This window comes from Stegodyphus dumicola, chromosome 4 (genome assembly GCF_044657685.1).
Source record: "Stegodyphus dumicola isolate Sdum_Otavi_A_Nest chromosome 4, ASM4465768v1".
NCBI classification, from domain to species: Eukaryota; Metazoa; Arthropoda; class Arachnida; order Araneae; family Eresidae; genus Stegodyphus; species Stegodyphus dumicola.
In genome coordinates this window covers 107,309,919-107,331,611 of record NC_140771.1, presented here as the reverse complement: position 1 = coordinate 107,331,611, position 21,693 = coordinate 107,309,919, and the positions used below count along the sequence as shown (strand labels likewise).

At 29.3% G+C, this 21,693-nt stretch overlaps 1 protein-coding gene across 6 annotated transcripts in view; it reads right to left on the bottom strand.

Moving 5' to 3' along the window:
* Positions 1–21,693, bottom strand: part of clu (clustered mitochondria protein homolog) — a 152,105-nt gene that overhangs the window by 13,373 nt on the left and 117,039 nt on the right. For 5 of the 6 annotated variants that reach the window (XM_035371249.2, XM_035371247.2, XM_035371246.2 and 2 more), the window contains 10 exons: positions 20,414–20,486; positions 20,085–20,246; positions 19,832–19,898; positions 18,363–18,640; positions 13,484–13,675; positions 9,733–9,813; positions 7,878–8,003; positions 4,437–4,522; positions 1,012–1,141; positions 788–922 (listed from right to left, as the gene is read on the bottom strand). In XM_035371249.2, coding sequence (XP_035227140.2) covers positions 788–922; positions 1,012–1,141; positions 4,437–4,522; positions 7,878–8,003; positions 9,733–9,813; positions 13,484–13,675; positions 18,363–18,640; positions 19,832–19,898; positions 20,085–20,246; positions 20,414–20,486 — 1,330 coding nt within the window. The remainder of the gene's footprint in view (positions 1–787; positions 923–1,011; positions 1,142–4,436; positions 4,523–7,877; positions 8,004–9,732; positions 9,814–13,483; positions 13,676–18,362; positions 18,641–19,831; positions 19,899–20,084; positions 20,247–20,413; positions 20,487–21,693) is intronic. The other variant, XM_035371251.2, reaches the window with a different exon arrangement.

Below are 21,693 nucleotides of genomic sequence, written 5' to 3'. Positions count from 1 at the left end.
AGATATGGAAGATGATGTGCAGTGTGTCTGTAAAGGAACCATCATCTGCAGGAGGGGCTGAAACCTGAAGCTGGTGTACTGGATGGTAGTAACGGCATTCATGAGAGAAAGTATATGGTATGGTCTAGAAACTGGATATAAGGCAAAGTATCAACATTTAGCAATCTGATCTGCTTGGCCAGTGTTGGGCATGATGCTTTCGAAATTGCATCTCAATTTATTATCAGTTTCATTGTTATCTGAGGTACTGTTTGTATGGATCTCTAACTATTTATCAGATTTATCGAAATAATGCTCCAGTAACTTAATGATAACTTTAGCAGAGTTATTAAAGTTTTAGTAATTCCTTTTTGACAGATGTCAAGACACTAAGATTTAAAAGGTGCAATTCAATGCATATCTACTTAAAGACAATTACGGAAAGTTTAAAGCTGTATCACGTCATCTGGACCTATGTAGGACAATATATTGGATAAATACTATTTTAATTTATGCCATTTATTAAAAATGCAAACTAATTTCTTGCAAATACTCGGATAAAATTTATGAATCCCATGCCCCTCAATTTTTTAAAATTAACTTTATAGGAAAATTTTGAAATCTAACATGGATGCTGGAGACTACAGTAGGAAAAATTATGTTTTAAAAAAACTTTAAATAAAATTAGATTACTTTTTGCTTTCCACACACTAGTGTTACAAACAAAATACCAAAAATTATTAAATACTCAAATAAATGTCCAGATCTCTATATTTTGGATCCCCTAAAGAATGTAAAATTAACTCACTTGAATTGGTGGTAAAATTGCACTAGAATTCCCTTTATAAATCTCATTCATTTTCTTTTGCAGGACCACAGCCTGTTGCGTGAGATGTCGTAAACATTCAGAACTTTCTTTTGTTTTATCATGATCTTCTCCAAGCTAAATAAATAATGAATTAATATATATATAAATTACTGTCCGAGTACTAAGGTTTATAATGATTTAATAGAAAATATTTTTAAATTAACCTGTTGTTTGTAAATGCTGTAGGTTTCTTTTTCATTCTGTAAAGCACCTCTGAATTCACCCATACATGATTGGGTTCGAGCAACTAGATGATAACTAACAGCCACTTTCAGGCTCTTGCTTCCATAATAACTGCAAGAGAGAAATACCTTGTCAAAGGGAATTAAATGAATTACATCTCATATAATCAAAATGTCATAAACAGTCACAGGACAACCTAATTTACATTAGCTTATAGGCTTCAACTTCTAAGAAAAATTTATTTTAGTAAAAGTATAAAACTATTTGATTGCATACATTCAGTTGATAGTAAAAATTCCTTAAGATGACTATCCAAGTTTCTAATGACTTTAGACATCTGTGGAAATGGTTATCTTGAAGAAATGATACATGACATCAATGTTAATTTATGTTTTAAGAAATTCTCATCATTTCAGATGTGTTTATTTGCAAAAGATGGTTACCATAAAAGGCTTCACAGCAATATACAGTATCTCTACAAACATACGCACATGTACGTATATACATAGGGTAAAACCTATTACAGTAAAATGGCAATTTGTTTTAACAGTGAAACTTGTCAAAAAACTATGAAATTATGAGTGTCAACATATATATTGACACCAATAATTTTGTCGAAACTAAAGTATTATGGATGTGGTGGTAGTAAATATATTTTTTTTTAAATTAATTTCTCAATTGCAGTTTCAACTTTGGGGGGAAATTGCAGTTTTTAAGGCTTATTATGTCATTGATAATAAGTTTTCTAATCTTGACAGCATTCAATTTATTAAATAGGAAGCTGCTACATTTATGTAATTATGAAAAACAGCTTCATTCACAAAAATAAGACAATATATCATTCTAGAGAAGCAGTACATTAAAGTAACAGCTAACAGCTTCCCCCTCATTAACATAACTTTTAAGATTATCATTTTTAGTAAAATTATAAGGTATTTCTCCCACTTTCCAAGCGTCCTTCATGGTGTAGTGGTTCTGCACGCTGGGCCGGTATTCCAGAGGTCTGTGGTTCGATTCCCGCCGAAGGCGGTTGCTAATTTTTCATCTCACTGGCTTCCAAAATATCCTAATGTCTCTACATTGGCGCCTGAACTGAAAAGGGTTGTGGATGATGATTCTCCACACCCAGGATTTGGCGACTAGGTCCCCTAAAACCTTAGTTGCCCTTTGAAAAGGGGAGTATATGAGGTATTTCTCCCACTTTCCGAGCGTCCTTCGTGGTGCAGTGGTTCTGCACGCTGGGCCGGTATTCCAGAGGTCCGTGGTTTGATTCCCGGCGAAGGCGGTTGCTAATTTTTCATCTCGCTGGCTTCCAAAAAATCCTAATGTTTCTACAAAATAATCATGTATAATTTTTCTTTTAAATTTAATATTGTAACATACATAATTTAAATATATTTATTTTATATACGTACACAAGATAGGAAAGTCATGGAATTGCAGACAAATTTTTCTTTACACACATGAAGTCAGATAACATATCTGTAAGTTTAACAATGAATTTTTTCTCTTCAAAGCATAAATGTTCACAATGTGTTTTCAAAACATATTTTGTTGCAACATGTCAAGGCAATGGAACAACAGAAGTCTGAATTAAATAGCACAATTCTGAACTAAATTTTGTGTAAAGCTTAAAGAAAATCCTAACAAATTTTTGTTAAGGTGAAATAGACATACGTCAAGCACATTTTGTCAACAGACAGCACAAAGCCTTTTCTAAAGGTCATGCAAAAAGGTGCTTAGGAAGACTTTGCCTATCCAAAATGGATGAAAACGTGGTAGAAGCAAGAAATGTGCCGATATTCCATTGATAGATGATGATGATAAGCAGTGATTTAAATATGAAAATTATTTTACTGTTCAAAGACTAACCAGGAGCTAGGTATGCAGAAGGTGTAAGCAAGAACAAGTAATTATATTTAAGTGAAAAAGAGTAGAAAATCAAAGTTTTCTAGAAAACCAAAGTAATTTAGAAACCTTTGCCTATTTGAAAACTTCCCAGACACGAATTACGCATGTAAATCAAATGCATGTAATCTACTCTTTTTACATTGGCAATTTTATTTTAATTATTTTGATTCTTTGTCAATTTGTTTTCTAAATTTCTCAAAATTCCCCCTTTTTAAAAAAAAAAGGTTTAGTTATTCACTACTTTTGATTTTGGATTTTACTTTTGGTTTTAAATTACTACATCCAAGCCTATATGGATGACGAAACACGAATTAAGTAATTGAAAAGTTAGGTTTGGAAGCAACTTCCCCTTGATAAGATCTGCCTCCTGGCTGCTCAACAATTATTCACTATGGAAATTAATTTAGTCTTTGAAATTTTTTATAAAATTTTTCAAGATTAAAAAATTTTTTGAAATATTATATATTTATTCATGGATTTTGATATTGCACTTAATTTACATTTGCTCTCAGAATGATATTATAGATTAGTTTGCAGCAATAATTAATGATTTGTTTGCAATTAAAATTTCATAATTTAAAATTTAAATTTTAATTAACTTTAAATTTGCTTTTTACGAATAGAAAATGTTTGTTAAATTCAAATTTCATTCCTTGCAGCAATGGCAAAAGGGAATTATTTAAATTTAATTTAACTTTACTACTTTTTCTTTTGAAACAATTTATAGCTTTAGAAATATATACATCAAAGGACTGGAATTTCTTCAAAAAATGAAATATTCAAAGACAAATCCTTAACTTTCTACTACAAACTAGAAACAGAGTATCAAAATCAGACGTGTCATGTAAATACTTATGTCCCACTCAAAAAAAGTAAGAATGAACAAAACCCAAAATTAGTGCTCAATTTTTTTTACAGTATCAAGAAATTATTCATTAGAATTCTTATTTGAAGAACAAACTATGAATCGACACTTTTCCCCAAATTAATAAGACTCCGAAAGAGGTCCCCCCCCCCATGCACAAAGAATTTCAGAGCATTTGGATTCTACATGCAGATAAAGCCCTTATTATATAGCAAGTTTCATTGCTGAATTTTTGACTCAAAAAGTTCCTGTAGAGTCCTGTCCTCCAGATTTGAGCGAACCTGATTTTACATTTTCCCACTTGAAAAGATGCCCTTTTACATTGCAGACAGCATTCAAAAATTATTTTTAAAAGTCATTACAGTCAACATATTAAGTAAATAAACTAAAAGTGCAACTGAGAAATTAACAGAATTTCTTTTTTACTATTTATTCATTTGCCTTACATTTGTAATATATAGCATAAAGAAGCATTCAATTACATTCATAATTTTGATGTTCTGTTAAAAAGATGTTACTTTAATAAAGATCTGTTCCAGTAAATGATTATATGCATTTGAATTGAATTATAATTTAAGAAATGTTGTTTAACATTCGATCTTCCTTTAAAAAAAAATTAACACAACTTACTTAATGTTTAACTTTAAGGCATTTTCTAGGAATCTCAAAGATAAGTCATATTCTCCAACAGCATGTAATATGAGGCCAATATTACTCTGAAAAAAAAAATATATATATATATATAATACAGTACAAAGTTCGTAATCCAGACTCGTCGGGACTTCGGCGATTCCGGATTATAGATCATCAATTTAAATCTGCTAAGATGGCATGCAGAAATTATACAATTAAAAATATGAAACCATAATTTATGAAATAAAGAGCAATTATGATCTAAAGGGTATCAAAATTTACAAAAAAAAAAAAAAAAAAAGCTTAATATTTATTTGTTTACTTTATTAAACATTTCTTTCAATGTAAGTTGTTTAAGTTGCTTCGTTTTTTGTGCTAATACTTTCTCTTTAATTCTATAAACAGACATAATTTCTCGTTCAGTTACAAAGTTCCACTGTTCAAGTCCTGAAATTGCTGTGTCAAGAATACTATCTAACTTGTCAATCGAAATTTTTTCGTTTTCAATAACCTCTCTGTCACTTTCTTCATTGTCGGAAGCTCTCATTAAATGCACATGCGTAAACGCATTATGCACATGCGTAAAGCATACAAAAAAAAAAAGTTTCTGGCTTTGAGATTCAGATTATAGATCATTCTGGATAATGAATATCCAGATTATAGATCATTCCAGATAATGAACGTCTGGATTACGGACTTTGTACTGTATATATATATAAGAATCAGCATACAAACATAGTATAGATCGACAGAGCCACACAGATGGAAATGATGGACTTGTTGGGAGATGTGGCTGAATTCAAAATGATTTTATTAGTGGATAAGCCTTTTTTGGAGACACAATATTTATTTCACACTGAACTGTGGGCGCATCCCACAATCCACAAAAATGGATAATAGAGTGGCCCAAGTAGCACGTGCATGCTAGAGCAGGAAAGAAAGGCAAAAAAGAGTGCGAAGTTGGTTTGCGTCAGCATTTTTAGTAAAATTTTTCTTTAATGTGATTGGCCAAGAATTTTCAGTGAAGAAGGTTAAGATGACATCATGTAAAAATAGTTTTTAGATATGACAGTTTTGAAAAAAGCTATTACTATTTTTAGAATAGAAAGAGGGAGTGCCCAAATTTAAAAGAGCAGAAATTAAGTGGCTATTGCTAATTTAATGTATAATTCATAATTAGATATTTTTTAACCTTACACTCACACACATATATATTAAAGAATGATTTTGGAAATTTCTCAATGATGCAGCTGTCATAAAATAAATATATTAAATATGGTAAAACCATTACCTTGACCTTTTTGCAATTCTCCCCCTTTCATAAAATTAATCAAAAGCTTATTCAAATGCAGTAGATTTTGAAACTTTACATACTTAACACAATCTGTTAATTTTAGTTCTTGCCTCCTTTTCTCTTATTTTGCCCAGTAAGCTAGATAATAAAAATGATAAAGAATTATTTGATCTTCGATTTTTATCATAATTTACATCTCCTGAAATGTACCAAACACTATCAGCTCATACCACCACCAAAAAATAGAAACTAATTTTGCAACTATCAGAACTACCTTAAAAAAGATTTGAAACACACTGTTTTTCAAATTGCAGTTATAAATATTGCCTTCTCCCAAATTTCTTTATATTCACAGCAATTACATCTTTAAATTCATTTTTAATCACTGCACTAGTCTTAGAGGCTAATTTTCATTAACTAATGATGCATTTAATTTAAAAGGTATAAAAAACTAATGAAACACACTGAAGGATAATATGCAAAAGTACAATGAAAGAAAACCTCAATATTAGTACAATTAAATAACCTATTTTACATAAAAAATGCATACCAGACTGTTCCGGTGCACCAGAACAGAACAACTCAACCTGACTCTTTCGCATTTGGAACTATGCCAAAGAACATTGAAGTATCTAGTTCCTTCACATTACATCGCAACATAAAGTTTTTGGAGGCACCGGCGAGATTAAAGGAATTTTGATTTCGGGTACGTCAGCACTGCAACTCTACATTCGGTACAGTACTGGATACTTATAGCATCGCACTTCATTTAAAGACCAAGCAAGATAAGTATTTTTTTTCTTTTTTACAAGTTTGACTTTGGTTTTCCTCACTGCACCATTACGTCATAATGGAAGACAAGGTTAAGATTGCAAAAAATAGTAGAGGTAGAGCGAAAGCTGCTCTAACCAGAATTTCAAATTTCATTCATGATGATATACAATTATTCGAAAAACATGATTTGATGAATAAACTTCAAAAAATTGAAAGCGTTTATTCTGATTTTGACAAGGCAGATGCAGAACTTCCGCCGGAAAGTGCTGAAATGGAAGAATTTGAGAAAAAAGATTATGAAACCAAAGCCAAACTACAACAAGAACTTGAGAAACTAAATGTTACTATTAATATGCAAGTGACTAATGTTAATGAACATCAAATAACAGGTTATAGTACTACAAATACTGCTAATAATTTTAAATTACCGAGAATAAATATGCAATCTTTTAATGGTAATTACAGAAACTGGATGTCTTTCAAGGACTTGTATGTATCATTAGTGCATAACAATGAAAATTTAAGCAACATTCAAAAATTTCAATATCTAAAGGGTTTATTAACTGATGAACTGGCTTCTATTATTAAACATATTCCCATTTCAGAAAATAGTTATATGGAAGCCTGGGGAAAATTATTATCTAGGTATGATAAGAAAAAACAAATTGTCACATCACTAATAAAAACTTTCATGGATCTTCATGGTCTTGTGTAATTAATGCAAATGCAATTAATTTGCGAAAAATTGGCGATACATCTGATGAAATTATCACAGGTTTAAAATCTATTGATCCAAAACCGTGCGGTTTTGCAGCTGAGGATGGTGGTTCGGTAAAACCATCGAAACTAGTCCTGTGAAAAATTTTGTAAATATAACGCTGATTTTTGTTGTTTGACTTCTGAATTAGTATTCTTCTGAATTAGTATTGACTTTGAATTAGTATTTCTGAAAAAAATTAAAATCTATAAAATACAAAATACAGATCTATAAAATATGTTGATAAAAAAATGTCATCAAATGTTTAAAATTCAGACAATTTTTAAACCCTCATATGGCATGGCCACTTTTACCTAGTTGTGAAATTTATTCCTACTTTACTACTAAGCACATACCCTTTTATAATCTGTGGCTTATTTACTTTATTTAATGACATAAAAGTTATAAATTGAAAATTTATAACTTTTATGTAAAACAGTAAGCTATGTAAAACAGTAAGCTACGTGTATGAAACAGTAAGTATGTAAAACAGTATGTAACTTATGTAAAACAGTAAGCTACGTGTATGATGCAGATGAAGGTAGTAAATTTAGCATTTTGTAAATGCATCTAAAAGTTGGACTCTCAGATGGTTAGTTAAAAGTTTACTTACATCTAGTACTGCCATTTCAGGATGGTTTTCTCCACAAACAAGAAGAGTCAAATATCTAGCACGATACAGGAGCTTCAAGGCTGTAGTAATTTGTGAATTTGCAAAACAGTACAAGGCTAGATGTGTCTGAAAGATAAAAAATCTCAAAATTAGTACATTGTGTTATCAAACAAATCCATGCTCTCATAAATAGTAAGTAACACAGCTAAGAACCTGATTAATGAAAAGAATGTTTTTCTTTTATAAGTAATCGAAGAAAGAGAAGGAAAAGCAATTACAGACAGCAGAAATCACATTTTGGGGTGCAAATAATGCAATGTCACAAAATCAGTTAAATAAAAATAAGAAGTTTAAAGAATAACAAAGTCAGCAGAAATATGTTGTAAATCAGATTGTTGGAACAGCTGAAAATCAGGAGTCTTGCATCTAAATCAGAAGTTTCACCTGTTAAGTGCTTTGCCATGTTTGTTTCACTTAAAAATACAAGGCTTGAAAAAACTAATCATTAAAGGTAAAAAAAAGTTAGAAAAGTTAATCTTGAACTAAAAAAAAATTGGAAATTTCTTCTTAAAAACTAATTTCAACATTTATAACATCAATATTATTGAAAAAAATCAGCTTTTTTCAGTTTTTGAAAATTTCAGAATGAATGAATCATGAAAAAAAATCATGAACTTTAGTGTAAAAATTCCTGATCTAAAATAAAATTAGCATAAAATGAAATATAAAAAAAGGAAAGGTCTGTCGGCTTAACATAGATTTAAATCATGTGGACTTAACATTTCCACATGTGCTCTTTTATTTTTAGTTCTAAGAGACTTCAATTGCAATGACTTCAGAGCTTAAATTTAAAATTAATGTTATCTATGCTATTAAAATCTATGCATGTTCTTGTTTGTTTGTTTGTAACACCATCTCCTATGGAATGATGGGGAGTTGAGTTACAAGAGAGGTACTCCCAGATTGCAAAAATTCGCGGGAAACCATTTTGACTATTCTCATCTTCATATGTCTTCAGTCAGCCAAAATAGTAATTAAAAACTATGAAAACACTAATTTTCGCACCATGCAAGTTGCCTTTTTTACTCAACTTCATTGCTGTTTAGCGTGCTGCATCAAAGTGCGCATGAGGTGGAATTTTAAAATTCCCAACCATCTTTTCGAAATAGAGGTAGAGTAAAAATTTTTACAGAATAATGGAGCTTGTTTATTCCTCCACCACTTTTTCTCTATTTTTTCATAGTGATGCTTATTATGAAATTTTCTTAAAAATTCTGAATTTAAAAAAATATTTTTTTTTTTTTTTTTTTGGTTTTTCATTTAAATATGAAACAACTCCACAAATTGTCCATAATTTTTTTCCGGATGTATAGAGAACTGATTCCATTCATAATGAAATGTTTTTAAACATTTCCTTTCCAGGTGTGCACATAACTAAACTTTGCTTTGGCCGCAACCCTCTAGTACAAATCTTAATTCTTCTGCTACATATAGCATTTCAAATAACAATCTTTTACTATTAATTTTAAAACAAACACTTAAAAATTAATAAATGAAAGATTAGCTTTGCAGAGTTTGAACAGACAGATATAAAGAAAAAGAAAAAGAAAAAGAAAAAAAAAAAAAATACAGAAATTCAAAGCAAAAACCAGTACAGACAAAATTAATTTATTGCTGACAGCAATTTTATCAGAATGTAGTCTAACTTTATTGTTTTTATTGCAAATAAATGCAGCAGAAGTTATAATGTTATGCACAGATGTTGGAATGTGAGGCTTGAAATGTGCTTGTCTGTGTGTTTCTCTAAACACTGATGTATTAGTGATTACATATAAATTTTTAAAAATATACTCACATATTCAGAAATTGTGTAGGCATGGTCAATTCCATTTACTCTTTCACTCATAAGGACAGCTTTCTGCTGAAATGCCATTGCCTAAGAATATAGAAATAAGTCACTCAAAAACGCAGTCAAGAAAAACATAAAAGGCAATAAAAACATTAAAACTTCAAAAAAAAAAAAAAAAAAAAAGAGTCTAAAAGAAATGTACACTCAACTACAATACATATTTAAATTTCCAGAATCAAGAGTCTGGATGCTCCCAGCATAACAGTTACACTATTTTGGTCAAGGATTGGCATATTCCTAGCAGAGCAGCTTTATCATTCTTTTACAGATTTGTGATATACCCCAAAATTTTTTTTCCCTTCATTCAGTTGAAAGAAAGCTTGCTAATTCTGTATATACACTTGCTAGTATTTTAGCGAGTTATTTAACTAACTACAGTACGTTATATAATTTTTCTTTCATTTGTGGTCAAAGTTATTTAGTGATTTTTCTTTGCTACTATTTTCAATTGTACTGTTTCTATATTGTTTTACATATATAAACATATCCATATTTTTATAAAAATATTTAAACACAGGAATAAATCCTTAAGGTTTACACACAAAAAGCAATAATTTATATTTCATCAGATACAGTCTGTGAAGGTGTCAGTTCCAATATGATATAGTCTCACAGTATCTCCCAAACAATATTAGTGATAGTATCTAATGAAACTGATGTAGAAATATACCCACTGAAAATTTTCCTGCAGCTATAGATGAATTTATAGAACAGTGTACTCAATAATAGAGATGCATTACTATCAAACATTATTTTTATGACATAATCACAGATCACTATGCCATACAAAATTTGTTTAAAATTTCCAATCAGAATATAGTATGTCACAATACATATAAACCCATTTTAAAACTATTCCTAAAGATCAAATTTTTGGACCTGGAAATGTTTAAGATCTGAAAGCCATGGAGAGATTATAAGATAACGAAAATTAGTACTCAAGCATTAAAGAATGAGACATAAAAAAAAAAAGTAAAAGGGGAAAAAAAGCAATATTCAGATTTTGAGTGATGCATGTGTGAACAGCAGAACATCAACAGCCCATTTCAAAACAATCACCTAAAATGGATATGGAATTTTGGAATAATCCCGATACTGAAGTGATGCAAGTTCAGTTAGCAAAATGCTTCTTTAATAGTTGCAGTTTCAGTACTTATGACCATGAAACTGTTACCAAGCAATACGATTTCGCACCAATGGTAGATAAGCATGATGTTACAATATACTAATAACTACCTTTTCATTTGATGAAGTCCAACTCATCCTCAATAATTCACCTTTTGTTTTTATGAACAAAATTATGAATTAACTGTTATTGTTGCGTTTTTCCCTTCCATTATAGAATCACATTTGTGATTACAGTCCAGTTCATTTACAGCTGGTTGGGAAAATCTACATCTGTTGATTTGGGAAAAGTATAGCTGGATATTGCTGATAAAACAGCAATACACTGGATAAACACCAGCAGGAAGTTTGTAATGATAGCATTCTAAATAGAGCTTTCACTAAATTCAGAGGGCCTAACAAAATAACAGAAATCCCTTAAAGCAATTTTACAAAGCACAAAATGATGTGAGTCAAGTACTTTTGCAGCAGCGGCCATTTAGTAAGATCTCTGTCAACTTTCACGGTCAATAAGATAATACGTTAGTAGTTTTCTTAACTTGCATAGGTTTATATAATAAATGCTAACCTTGTTACCTTTTGCCTTATACACTTTTATATGCTATATATAAATTTCTTCCAATCCATAGAATATTTTTTTTTCAAGTTTCCTTTTATGGATGATTTGCATAAAAAAGGATTAACTATGCTACAGCATGATAAACAAAAGAATAAGCATTATATCTGAAACAACTTAGATATTAAAGAAAAAATTTTGATACTTGCAGGAGTCATTTAAAGTATAGTGCTCCCTCATTATTATGTGGAAGCAAAGTGCAAAACTGTTCATTAAAAGTAAAATAGAAAATTTGAATTTCTGATTAATTTGGAAAAGAATTATAACATTAAACTTCAAAAATTATTCTTGTGCATTTCAGTCAATAACTTACATTAATAAAAAGCAACAAATAAAACATAGCAGTAGAAATTACAATGTACAGCAGACAATAAATACAAGACTGTATTTATTGAAATCAAAATATCATATAAAACTAATTTGATATGCACATAACATATAAATGTTCCACATAATTTTTAATAGATTTCTAAAAATTTTAGTTGCAATTCGGACATCTTATTTTCTTGTTTTGTTTGTAGCTGTTGTTCTGATAGATGATGATAATGGCATTTTTTTAATGTAATCCATTTTTAAGCTTAAAATAGCTCTGCAGTTTTTTTTGAATCAAGTCATTCTTCTTCATTCCAGATCTTTATCCCTGACTGCGAAATGTTTTTGAACTGATGTTCTTCTTTCAGAGACTTGAAATAAATAAATACATTTATATAAACATCAATACAATCCAGCACATTTTAACAGGTCTTATTAAGTTGAAATAAATTTCTCAGAAATTACTTTAATATTGATTGATAATTCATATCGTTTTGACTAGTTTCTACAGATATGTTGTCCCACATCAAACTAATAGCGTCCATGATTTCTTTCAAATACAAGTGGATAGATTATAGGGAATAAAACATCAAGTTGAATTTTTAATCTATATCAAACCAAGAATGCAGCATTCATGAAAAAAAAGTTTTTTTAACTTCAGAAAAAACTACTTTACTACATGGAATGTAATTCTACGACTATATTATTTGAATATAGTTAGGTAACACCATTTTAAGGAATAAACCTTACAGATTCCAAGCAGATTGGCCAGTGGCGGGGCTTGACCATTGAAATGGATTTGAATAAATTTCTGGAGAATCTGCTAGATTGATCCAAGAAATATTTTGTTTAACCAATCCCATCCAGACTTGAAATTTGGCTCTCTGGGAAGAAATTTTCATTGAATAACTATGTCATCACAGTTGTCAGTGTGTCTTACAATCAAGCAAAAAGTACATTTCCAGTGGGGTAAAAAAATATAAACATAGTGAACTAAATGACTAGAAGTGGCTTATAATGCGAATTGTGTTGAGAATTAAAATTTGATTCTTCTGAAAAGCATACCATTTAAACTGTTTTTTTACATGACTTATCAAATAGCTCACGTATTTTATTCCAGACATTTTCAAAAGAACAAGTCATGAAATATTTTGGAAACTGTACGTAAATCAAAATAAATTTGAACACCAGAACAAAGGAAATCATATTCAGTATACTAAAATGTTTCTGCTTATGATGAAGGTAATTTTTAACAGCTTTTGTACTAACACAAAAAGTACTTGCCACTAAAATACAAGGGCCAATTTCAGGTCCAAAGATACCAATTTTTAATTTGTGCATAAACTGAGACTCCAGTAGATCTTTGAGCAAAGAAATGTCTATACTAATAAAGTCAATACATGAAGCAAAATTTATATAGATAACTTTTCTCTTCACCAATAAGTATATATAAAAATACAATATACTTTAAAATGTTGCCAAAATGATTAAGGTAAAATAAACACCCATTTATTATACTTGGAAACATATTTTAAACATTACATTTCATAAAATTAAAGATGAATATTTAATTAATCACATTATCACCTATGCATAGCAAAATCAACAACAAAAATTTTTAGAAACAGAGTCATCAAATCTTACCTCTTGGTGATCACCCATTATATAATTTAATCTTGCTAACATTCTAAGACATTGAGAGATCTCTGGGTGCATAGCACCATAAACATTATTTAATAAATTAAGAGCTTCAGTAATAAGTTCATAGCCTTCTTTCAAATAGCCTTGCTGTATTTTATTCTGTCCTGTAGTATAGAAATTATATGCATCTGTAGCCTGAAAAATAAAAACTAATATATAGAAAATTAAAAATCCTACAAAATACTTTTATAAAAATTTTATGAACATGAGAAAATTTTAAGATAATAGTTTATGCCATTTTTTAATTTCTAAACCAACTAAATTATCTAAATATCAGTTATTGAATATTTTAAAGAAAACAACATTCCAAATTAGCATGACGTCTCCACTCCTCATTTATCTATCGCTATTACAAATCAGATACATGACAAAATTTAAAGCAGTGCACATCAAGAAAAAGGATACAATGCATAGAACGTAGAGAAAATTCTCTATAAGCAAAGAGTTTAGAATTATATTTAATACCAGTCAATTACCTTTTATTTAACTGTTAAGTTCACATTATGCAGTACCTATCTAAATCTGTTCAATCACCATAAATTCAATATAACTATATGTCCCTTTTCCATAACAATGCACATATATAATGCTGTTTCAATATAATATACCATTCACAGACTGCAACAAATGTTGTATAAAGTGGTATTTATGCAATTAAGTTTCAACACAAATTTAGTAAGCAGAATAAAAGCAGTTTACTCAGGAAATGCTTTTCCAAAGTTTTGTTCTCAGTATTGAAAGTTATGCAAAAAAAGCATAAATATCAGCTTTGAAATTTAATTTATTCCAATCAATGTTTTAGATGGAAAAATCGAATGAATTGAAATAAAAAAATAACTTATTTGCTACCTAACATTACCTTACTCATTAAAGCCACTGGATTGAGAAAAATAATTTCAACATTTAAGTCATGTAACTTATATTTGCCAAATACTTCAATTAAAATAGAAAAATCTACAGAACTGAAAATTTTGTACAAGATGTTTTAAGTGAAAAAGATATATAGCCTTTCAAGAAGTTTAATATAATTATTTTTCAAATATAGTAATACATCAAAATTAACCAATACCTAAAAATCAGCATAGCCTCTCAGATGGCAACCTGAAAAACAGACAGCATTGGCAATTTTCAGCAATATTTGGAAATTACTAGCGACAGATTTCTTCCAACAAATTATTTTCAATAAGCTATCTATTTTATTTATTATCACTTTTAAAATTGTGGGTAAATAAATACAGTTACCTAATATTAACTGTTACCTTATATTACCTATAAGGTAACAGTTAATATAAGTTACTTATAAACTGTTACTTTATATTACCTAAAACTGTTACCTTATATGCACAATTAAAGATTAAACCATAGATTAATGCAAAGATTAAACTGTTTTCAATGAGCAACAGTACAATAACTGAAATTTTAAATTAACGGAGCATCCAACAAGATTGCACAAATATGCCAAGGAAGCAATCTTACAACTGTAAACCATATTAAACACTGCATGCTGAATTTAATTCAATTCAGATACACTTTATGTGCAAGATTTTCATAAAAGAATTTATGTGAATTTTAAAACTTGACAATTTTAAAATGATAAAAAAAAGGTCACTAAATTCTTAGTGACCTTTATAAATAAAAAAATTATCAACAGTGAAAGACTGTTCAAATAACCACAATAATGTTTTCGAGCACTGATGTCTTCAGTATATTCTAAAGTTGCCATTATCATTTCAGGCTTCATTTTATGATAACATTTATGCATGCTGACAATTGTTAGATTAATTCTGAAAACATATCGGAATTTTCAACATTTATTATAAAAACTGAATATAATACTTTACATCATATCAGATTAAGTTCTAAATGAACTCTCAATATTCCTGAAAGCAATAAGGAATTTAGAACAAAACCATGTGACTAGGACAATGCTAAGCATAATAATCTGATACAATCACTGCAGGTCCTAAATTCTGCTGCCCAATACCTCCTTAAATTCTAAAACTTTTGCCATCTCCAAATTCTGCTGCCCAGTACCTTCCCTAAACATTACCGCTCAATGTGGATCTAAATTACAAAAAGTTTTACTGCCCCTAAATTCTTGCACCTGGTGAAGTTGCACCAGCTCTGATGTTCACCTGCATATGACCGTTTAAGAAGCAATTGCTCTGTAATTTGAGGCAAGAAAGACTCGAATATCTTAAAATTTTAAATCAAACTACTGAAATAGGTGTTTGAAAAATATAAAAAAATATAAAATATCTTTTATTTCCTTTTTATATAATCTATATTACTCTATAAAAAGACAAAAAGAAATTAATTGCTCTTATTGTTATTATTATTCCTTTTCTTAATCTAAATATAATGATTTTTTATTTATGACCTGAAATCCATAAAACTCTGCTCAATCAATCAAAAAATATCTGCTCACTCTGCTCAAATATATCTGCTTAATCTCAGATCTCAAGCAATATAGACTTCCGATATTTTACAAACTGCTTCTTCGTGCATAACCTGAAGCTCTTAGCATAATTTTTATGAATGCTACTGTTTTCCAGAACCTAAGCTTAGGGGCTACCTCAATTTCTCCCCCCCAAAGGAAATGATAATTTTAGAAAACCTTGACTTGTGAATGAATCTTGTGAATTCTAACTGAAAATTTTAATCATCCAAATTTAAGCCCAGCGGAAAAGTTTAAGGAAACGAGAATAATTTATTAGTATTTGATAATGAGTAAATTTTGCCCTCCTAAATCCTTTTTTATACTATCTCCCAAATATATAAATTCTATGAAAACCACATTTTTCTACTGCTTACAGCATATATAATATATTGAATGATAATTACAGCATTAATCAGCCATAATTCATATTTTACACAGGAAATGTAATTCAAAAATTTATAACAAACAGTTTTTTTCCCCTTTATAATAACAGCAGAAAGAAGGGACTCATATCTATCACAGTTATCTTCAAAACTAATTTAATTCACAATACCAGAACAAAGATAAAAATCAATACAATATTTAATCTCAAGCACAATATCAATGTTTAAGATAATAAGAACAGTTATACAGAATAAACAGGGAATTGTCTACGAAGAGCATTTGCATGATTGAAAATTAAATTTTTGCAGAAATATAATAAAAAAGTACATTTATCAGAAGACTTTACAGATATTATAGAAAAGGCTTAATTAGAAGTATAACTGGAACCCTAATTTAAAGAAGCATTCATAATAAAGTTGCTTTTTTGTTATTAAAAACAACATTCACACTTTATTAAAAAAAGCCAAGCATTGTAATCATATACAGTAAAAGTGTTTCATATATAGTAAAATCTTGACTTATCTAGAAAGTCGAGGGAATGCCAAATGTTGAGTAATTGAAAACAGTTCAGTTGAGTGCATAAAAAATGCAATTCTTGGTAGAAATGTCAAATGAAATTGAGAAGAAAATACTGGTTTAAAATTATAAAAATTATCATCTACTTATTATCAGATTGAATTATAAAAACTATAAAAGCCTACAATTAACATTATGCAAGATTTTGGAAGGAAAAAAAATGGATCTTTGGCATGAAAACTGATAAATATTTACACCTTAAACATATGAAAGTTAAACATCTTATCCACTTATGGAATCATATTGACCCAGAAAAGTAACAGAGATTCTGCCAAACTTGTGCCAATCATATCAGCAGACTTTTAAAAGAACTAATCATTCTTTATTTAATTTGATAAGCAAGAGATACATGCTACAGATACAACATATAAAAACTTTATACAGATACAACCACAATTTTTCATACTGCATCACCACTGTTTATCTGTTTTCAAATAAATTCCCATATCATACACATAATCATAAACCTTTCTTGATGCCAAAATCTCATAATTTTGTAACTACTCCTCTTTTGTAAATGCGTGGGAAAACACAAACATCAGTTCACTTATATTCTTCTTCAGAAAACCTAAGTCAGCATTTAGAGAATTAATCAGATTAACATAAAATCAAAGCAAAGATCTTATATTGTGACATCCCACTTGCACATTATTGGAGCTGAATTGCATTGTCTGGCTACAGTTTTTGTTTGCTTAAAGTTGTAGTTATATATGTGTTTTTGGCTTATTTTTTACTTTACGGAGTTTCTTATTTGCTTAAAAAACTGTATTAAAAAAAAGTTCCTAAAATTAAAAAATATTCTAGTTGCTTGAACTTTCCAGTTAGTTGAATGCCAGATAGGCAGGCTTTTATTGAAACTTAGAAAATAAATTTCAGCATTGAAACTGGAAAACAATTTCCAACAAGTACTTTCTCAGCATACTACTAAAAAATATATATGCACAAGGTATTCAACGCAAAGGGAAAAAATAATATTTTCTAAGTGCTTATTTAAGTTATTAAAATTTTATAAGTCTATAATAATGAAAAAATATTATTGAACATGCAATTAGCAGAAAATATTTTGTTAGCTGTTTACAAAACTGAGATATATAGAGACAGAAGAAACACAGAGGTGGGAAAAACTATAGTTATGTACATTAAAGAGGTTTTTTTTTTTTTTTTTTTTTTTTTTTTTTTCCCCAATGTACATTGTATATTTGTAGCATTATTAATACAAATAATATTAAGTTTCGACAAAAATGTAAATAAAATCTACAATTCAAACAACAAAAATTCTGTGTAACACAGAATTTCAATAACAAAAACTTCACTAATGTTTTTTTAATAACTAAATTATACAGTAAAGATGCAAGCAGATATCTGCAGATCTGGCCAAATTACGTATAAATTAAAAATTACAACGCTCAGGCAAAAACTTACTCTTGGGTTTATATGCTTTACAACAGGAAAAATATTTAGTATATCATCCTCTGTAAAAGTAGGTTTGGTTTTATGATCAAAGTTGTATTCCCTTAATAATAATTGAATTCCAGTTTTAATGCAAAATGATCGCATCAGTGATATTTTTTGCAGAGAAAAATGTTCGATAATGGCATCAATAGAATCGCAAGGTAACTCCCATGCATAATATGAAAGCAGCTCATTCTTCATATTGTTCCAAAATGTTTTAGTAGACAGAAGAGCCCATTCATTATTATCTGCAAGTATCAGAAAAAAAAAAAAGATTCAAAAATTTATAAATCGCTATTAAAGCATCAAAAAAGCTTTTTATATTCAAGTTAGGCACAGCAAGGATTAGGATGATATGCAAAAAATATGTTATTTAAAATTACATGCACAAATTTATTTTTCTGCGAAATCCAAAAACATAGTTTCATAATCTTTATTTTATATTTATATATTTTTTTAATTTAGAAAAAATTGCATTCTTAGCTTAAAAGTTAATTTTAATCATATTTTTTAAAAGTACTTCCATATTACATACAAAACACAAACATCAAAATATTGAACTGGAATTGAAATTTTTATGCACGCTTAAAATATAAAAACATATTAACTAAAATTGCAATACATTTTGGTGTTTAGTAAAATTGCAAAAAATTTTTAAATGGAGCAAAAATAAACAGATTTTAGACATCTAAAATGCTGATTCTTTTCCAGAATTCATTGAAAAAAAGGTCTATTGCTTTTTCTCCAAAATGTATAACTTAAAAAAAAAAAAAAAAAAAAAAAAAAAAAAAAAGACTTAAAGATAAGAGTTGGAAAATGATGAAAAATTTGAAAGCTTTTAGAAAAATTACATAACTTTTTTATACACAAGTTTCACTTCTATAGTTTAAAATGAAGTGGAAAACATAATACTAATTCGTCTAATTCGATTTCGTGTATGAAAAAAATATAGCATTGCCTTCTCATTGAAATCATTTCAATTATTCAAGAATTTTTTAAATATAAGAGAAGAAAACATAGATAATTTCCTGTAAAAAGATAAGAATGACACAGGCTGTAAGATTTTAATCAGATTAAGATTTTCTTGTTTCAATGATTCATGTGAAACCAATTAAAAAGTGGGACAAAGAAAATGAACATGAAACAGCAAGAGGAGCCATAGTATGTGCAGAAGTTGTATTATGCAGGTTAATAAAAAGGAGAAATGCTTTTCCAGAAAAATACTCTCCTGTATTAATTAAACCCTATTTTAAACATTAATGTCCATGGCATTCTCTTAAAAACCTCTGAAGAGTCGATTTTTATGATATCATTAAATATTCCTCTGAAATATAATCATTTATGAACATAAATTTATACCAGTGCATTAATCAATATGGACAATTAGAAACTCCACCATTAAAAATTAACACTTAAATTTTAACACCACAAATACTTACCTTCAAATCTTAATGGATTTTGTTTACCCTTTCGTTTCCCTTTTCGCTTGTACTTGACCTGAAGCTGCTAAGAAAGCAAGAAACTATTAGAGAGAACATATAAATAATTTTAATTATCATAAATACAGAAAACCTTAATAGATCAGTTAAAAAGATTTTATACTGAACAAATGCTCTATTAAACTGAACTAGTAAAAAATTTAAAAATAACTCATAAAATTGAAAATAAGAATAATCAAAATATAAAACTCACTTCTTCTGAAGAGACTGGACTTGGCAATGAAGTACAAGAGGATAAAAAGCAGTTGAGAAAATGGCTCGTTGCACTTGATAAACACATGGTTTCAACTCCTTGAATGTAATGTGAAAATAAATGCTTTGCTGCTCTAGTCAAAAGTTCTGATACAATTATCCTCTGTAAATAGAAAATTAAGAAGTTAAAAAATTAACTCATCACAACTACAAAACAAGCCAAGTTTATACACATTTCTGAAGAGAAATCAGCAAGACATAAATCCCTCAGCATTCTAATAAGGATATTGTTACATTTCAATATACTGCTCATAATACTGACATACTCACCAACACATATTGCAGCTGAGGAACTTTGGCCACCATATCAGCAATTTTTCCAAGATATCTGATACTGATCCCCCTAAAACATGATGTGCCACATGAATTTATGAATTTAAAAACTTCTAAAACTGACAAAAACATATAAACTTATGAATTTAAAAAACTTAAAAAACAGACATAAAAACAAAGTAGTTCAAAAAAATCTTGTTGCAAATAATGACAACAGATAAATTAACTGACACATGTTAATAAGTAATATATGAAATTAAAAATTAACTATCAAAATTTGTCTACAAGAGATCCTTTTATCATACAATGCACATCCCCAGTTTAGTCTATTTCAGTTTGCACATGTTGAAGCATACCTGATGCAATGCAACAGCACAGTAAGTGTGGATTTTGACTTCATCAAGGTCGACTGCATAAAAACAACAGCTTTAACAACCTTACAAAAAGAAACTACAATGAGTATGGTCACGCAAATACGGAGGTTAGTTAAGAAACATATTAATATGCTCTTCAGCAACCAACCCAATTTCTGGGGGAGATGTTCATTCAGAACTTCATTCTGCTGAAACATGAAACATTTCTCTCCTCCAATATGCATGCCTTCTTGTTTTAAATGGAAAGCACATCCAGCCAGCAGTTGAAAAGTCTGGAGTTCAAATCCCACGAAGGACATAGCACATCTTTCACAACTTCAGCTTTGAAAAACCTAATGACTCAACAAATGGCATCCAAACTAAATGGTGGTAAATAGTTAATTTATCAATACTAGGATTTGGCAACTGGGTCCTCCTTCTTCCCAGTCATCTTTAAGTGGGAGAAATGTAAGATTTTTCTCTCTCCTTAGAATGCCTTCATGTAGTGATTGGAAAGCATGTCAGCCTAGCAATCAGAAGGTCCAGAATTTGAAGCAAAATACATTTTCACATCTTCCGCTTAAAAAACCCTAATGGCTCTGCAGCGTAATTATTAAAATCTTGATCCAGTTGGGAAAGCATATCCAAGCAATACAGTTACAACTTGCTTGGAAATCTATAACATATCCAAGCAAGTTGTAACTGTATGCTCCTAGAACAAATGAAAAGGTCCATTGTGCATCCACATTACATATTTGTGCAGGTTTTCTATGCCCCTCCCCATACACAGGGTGTCAACAAATCACTTTTTAATAAATATATATATCATATCTTTTCAAAAATTTATTTGAACTTTTGTTGCAAATTATGTTGATCTAGGCAGTTTGAACTTGAGTATTTCCTTTTAAAAGATTTTTCAGCATT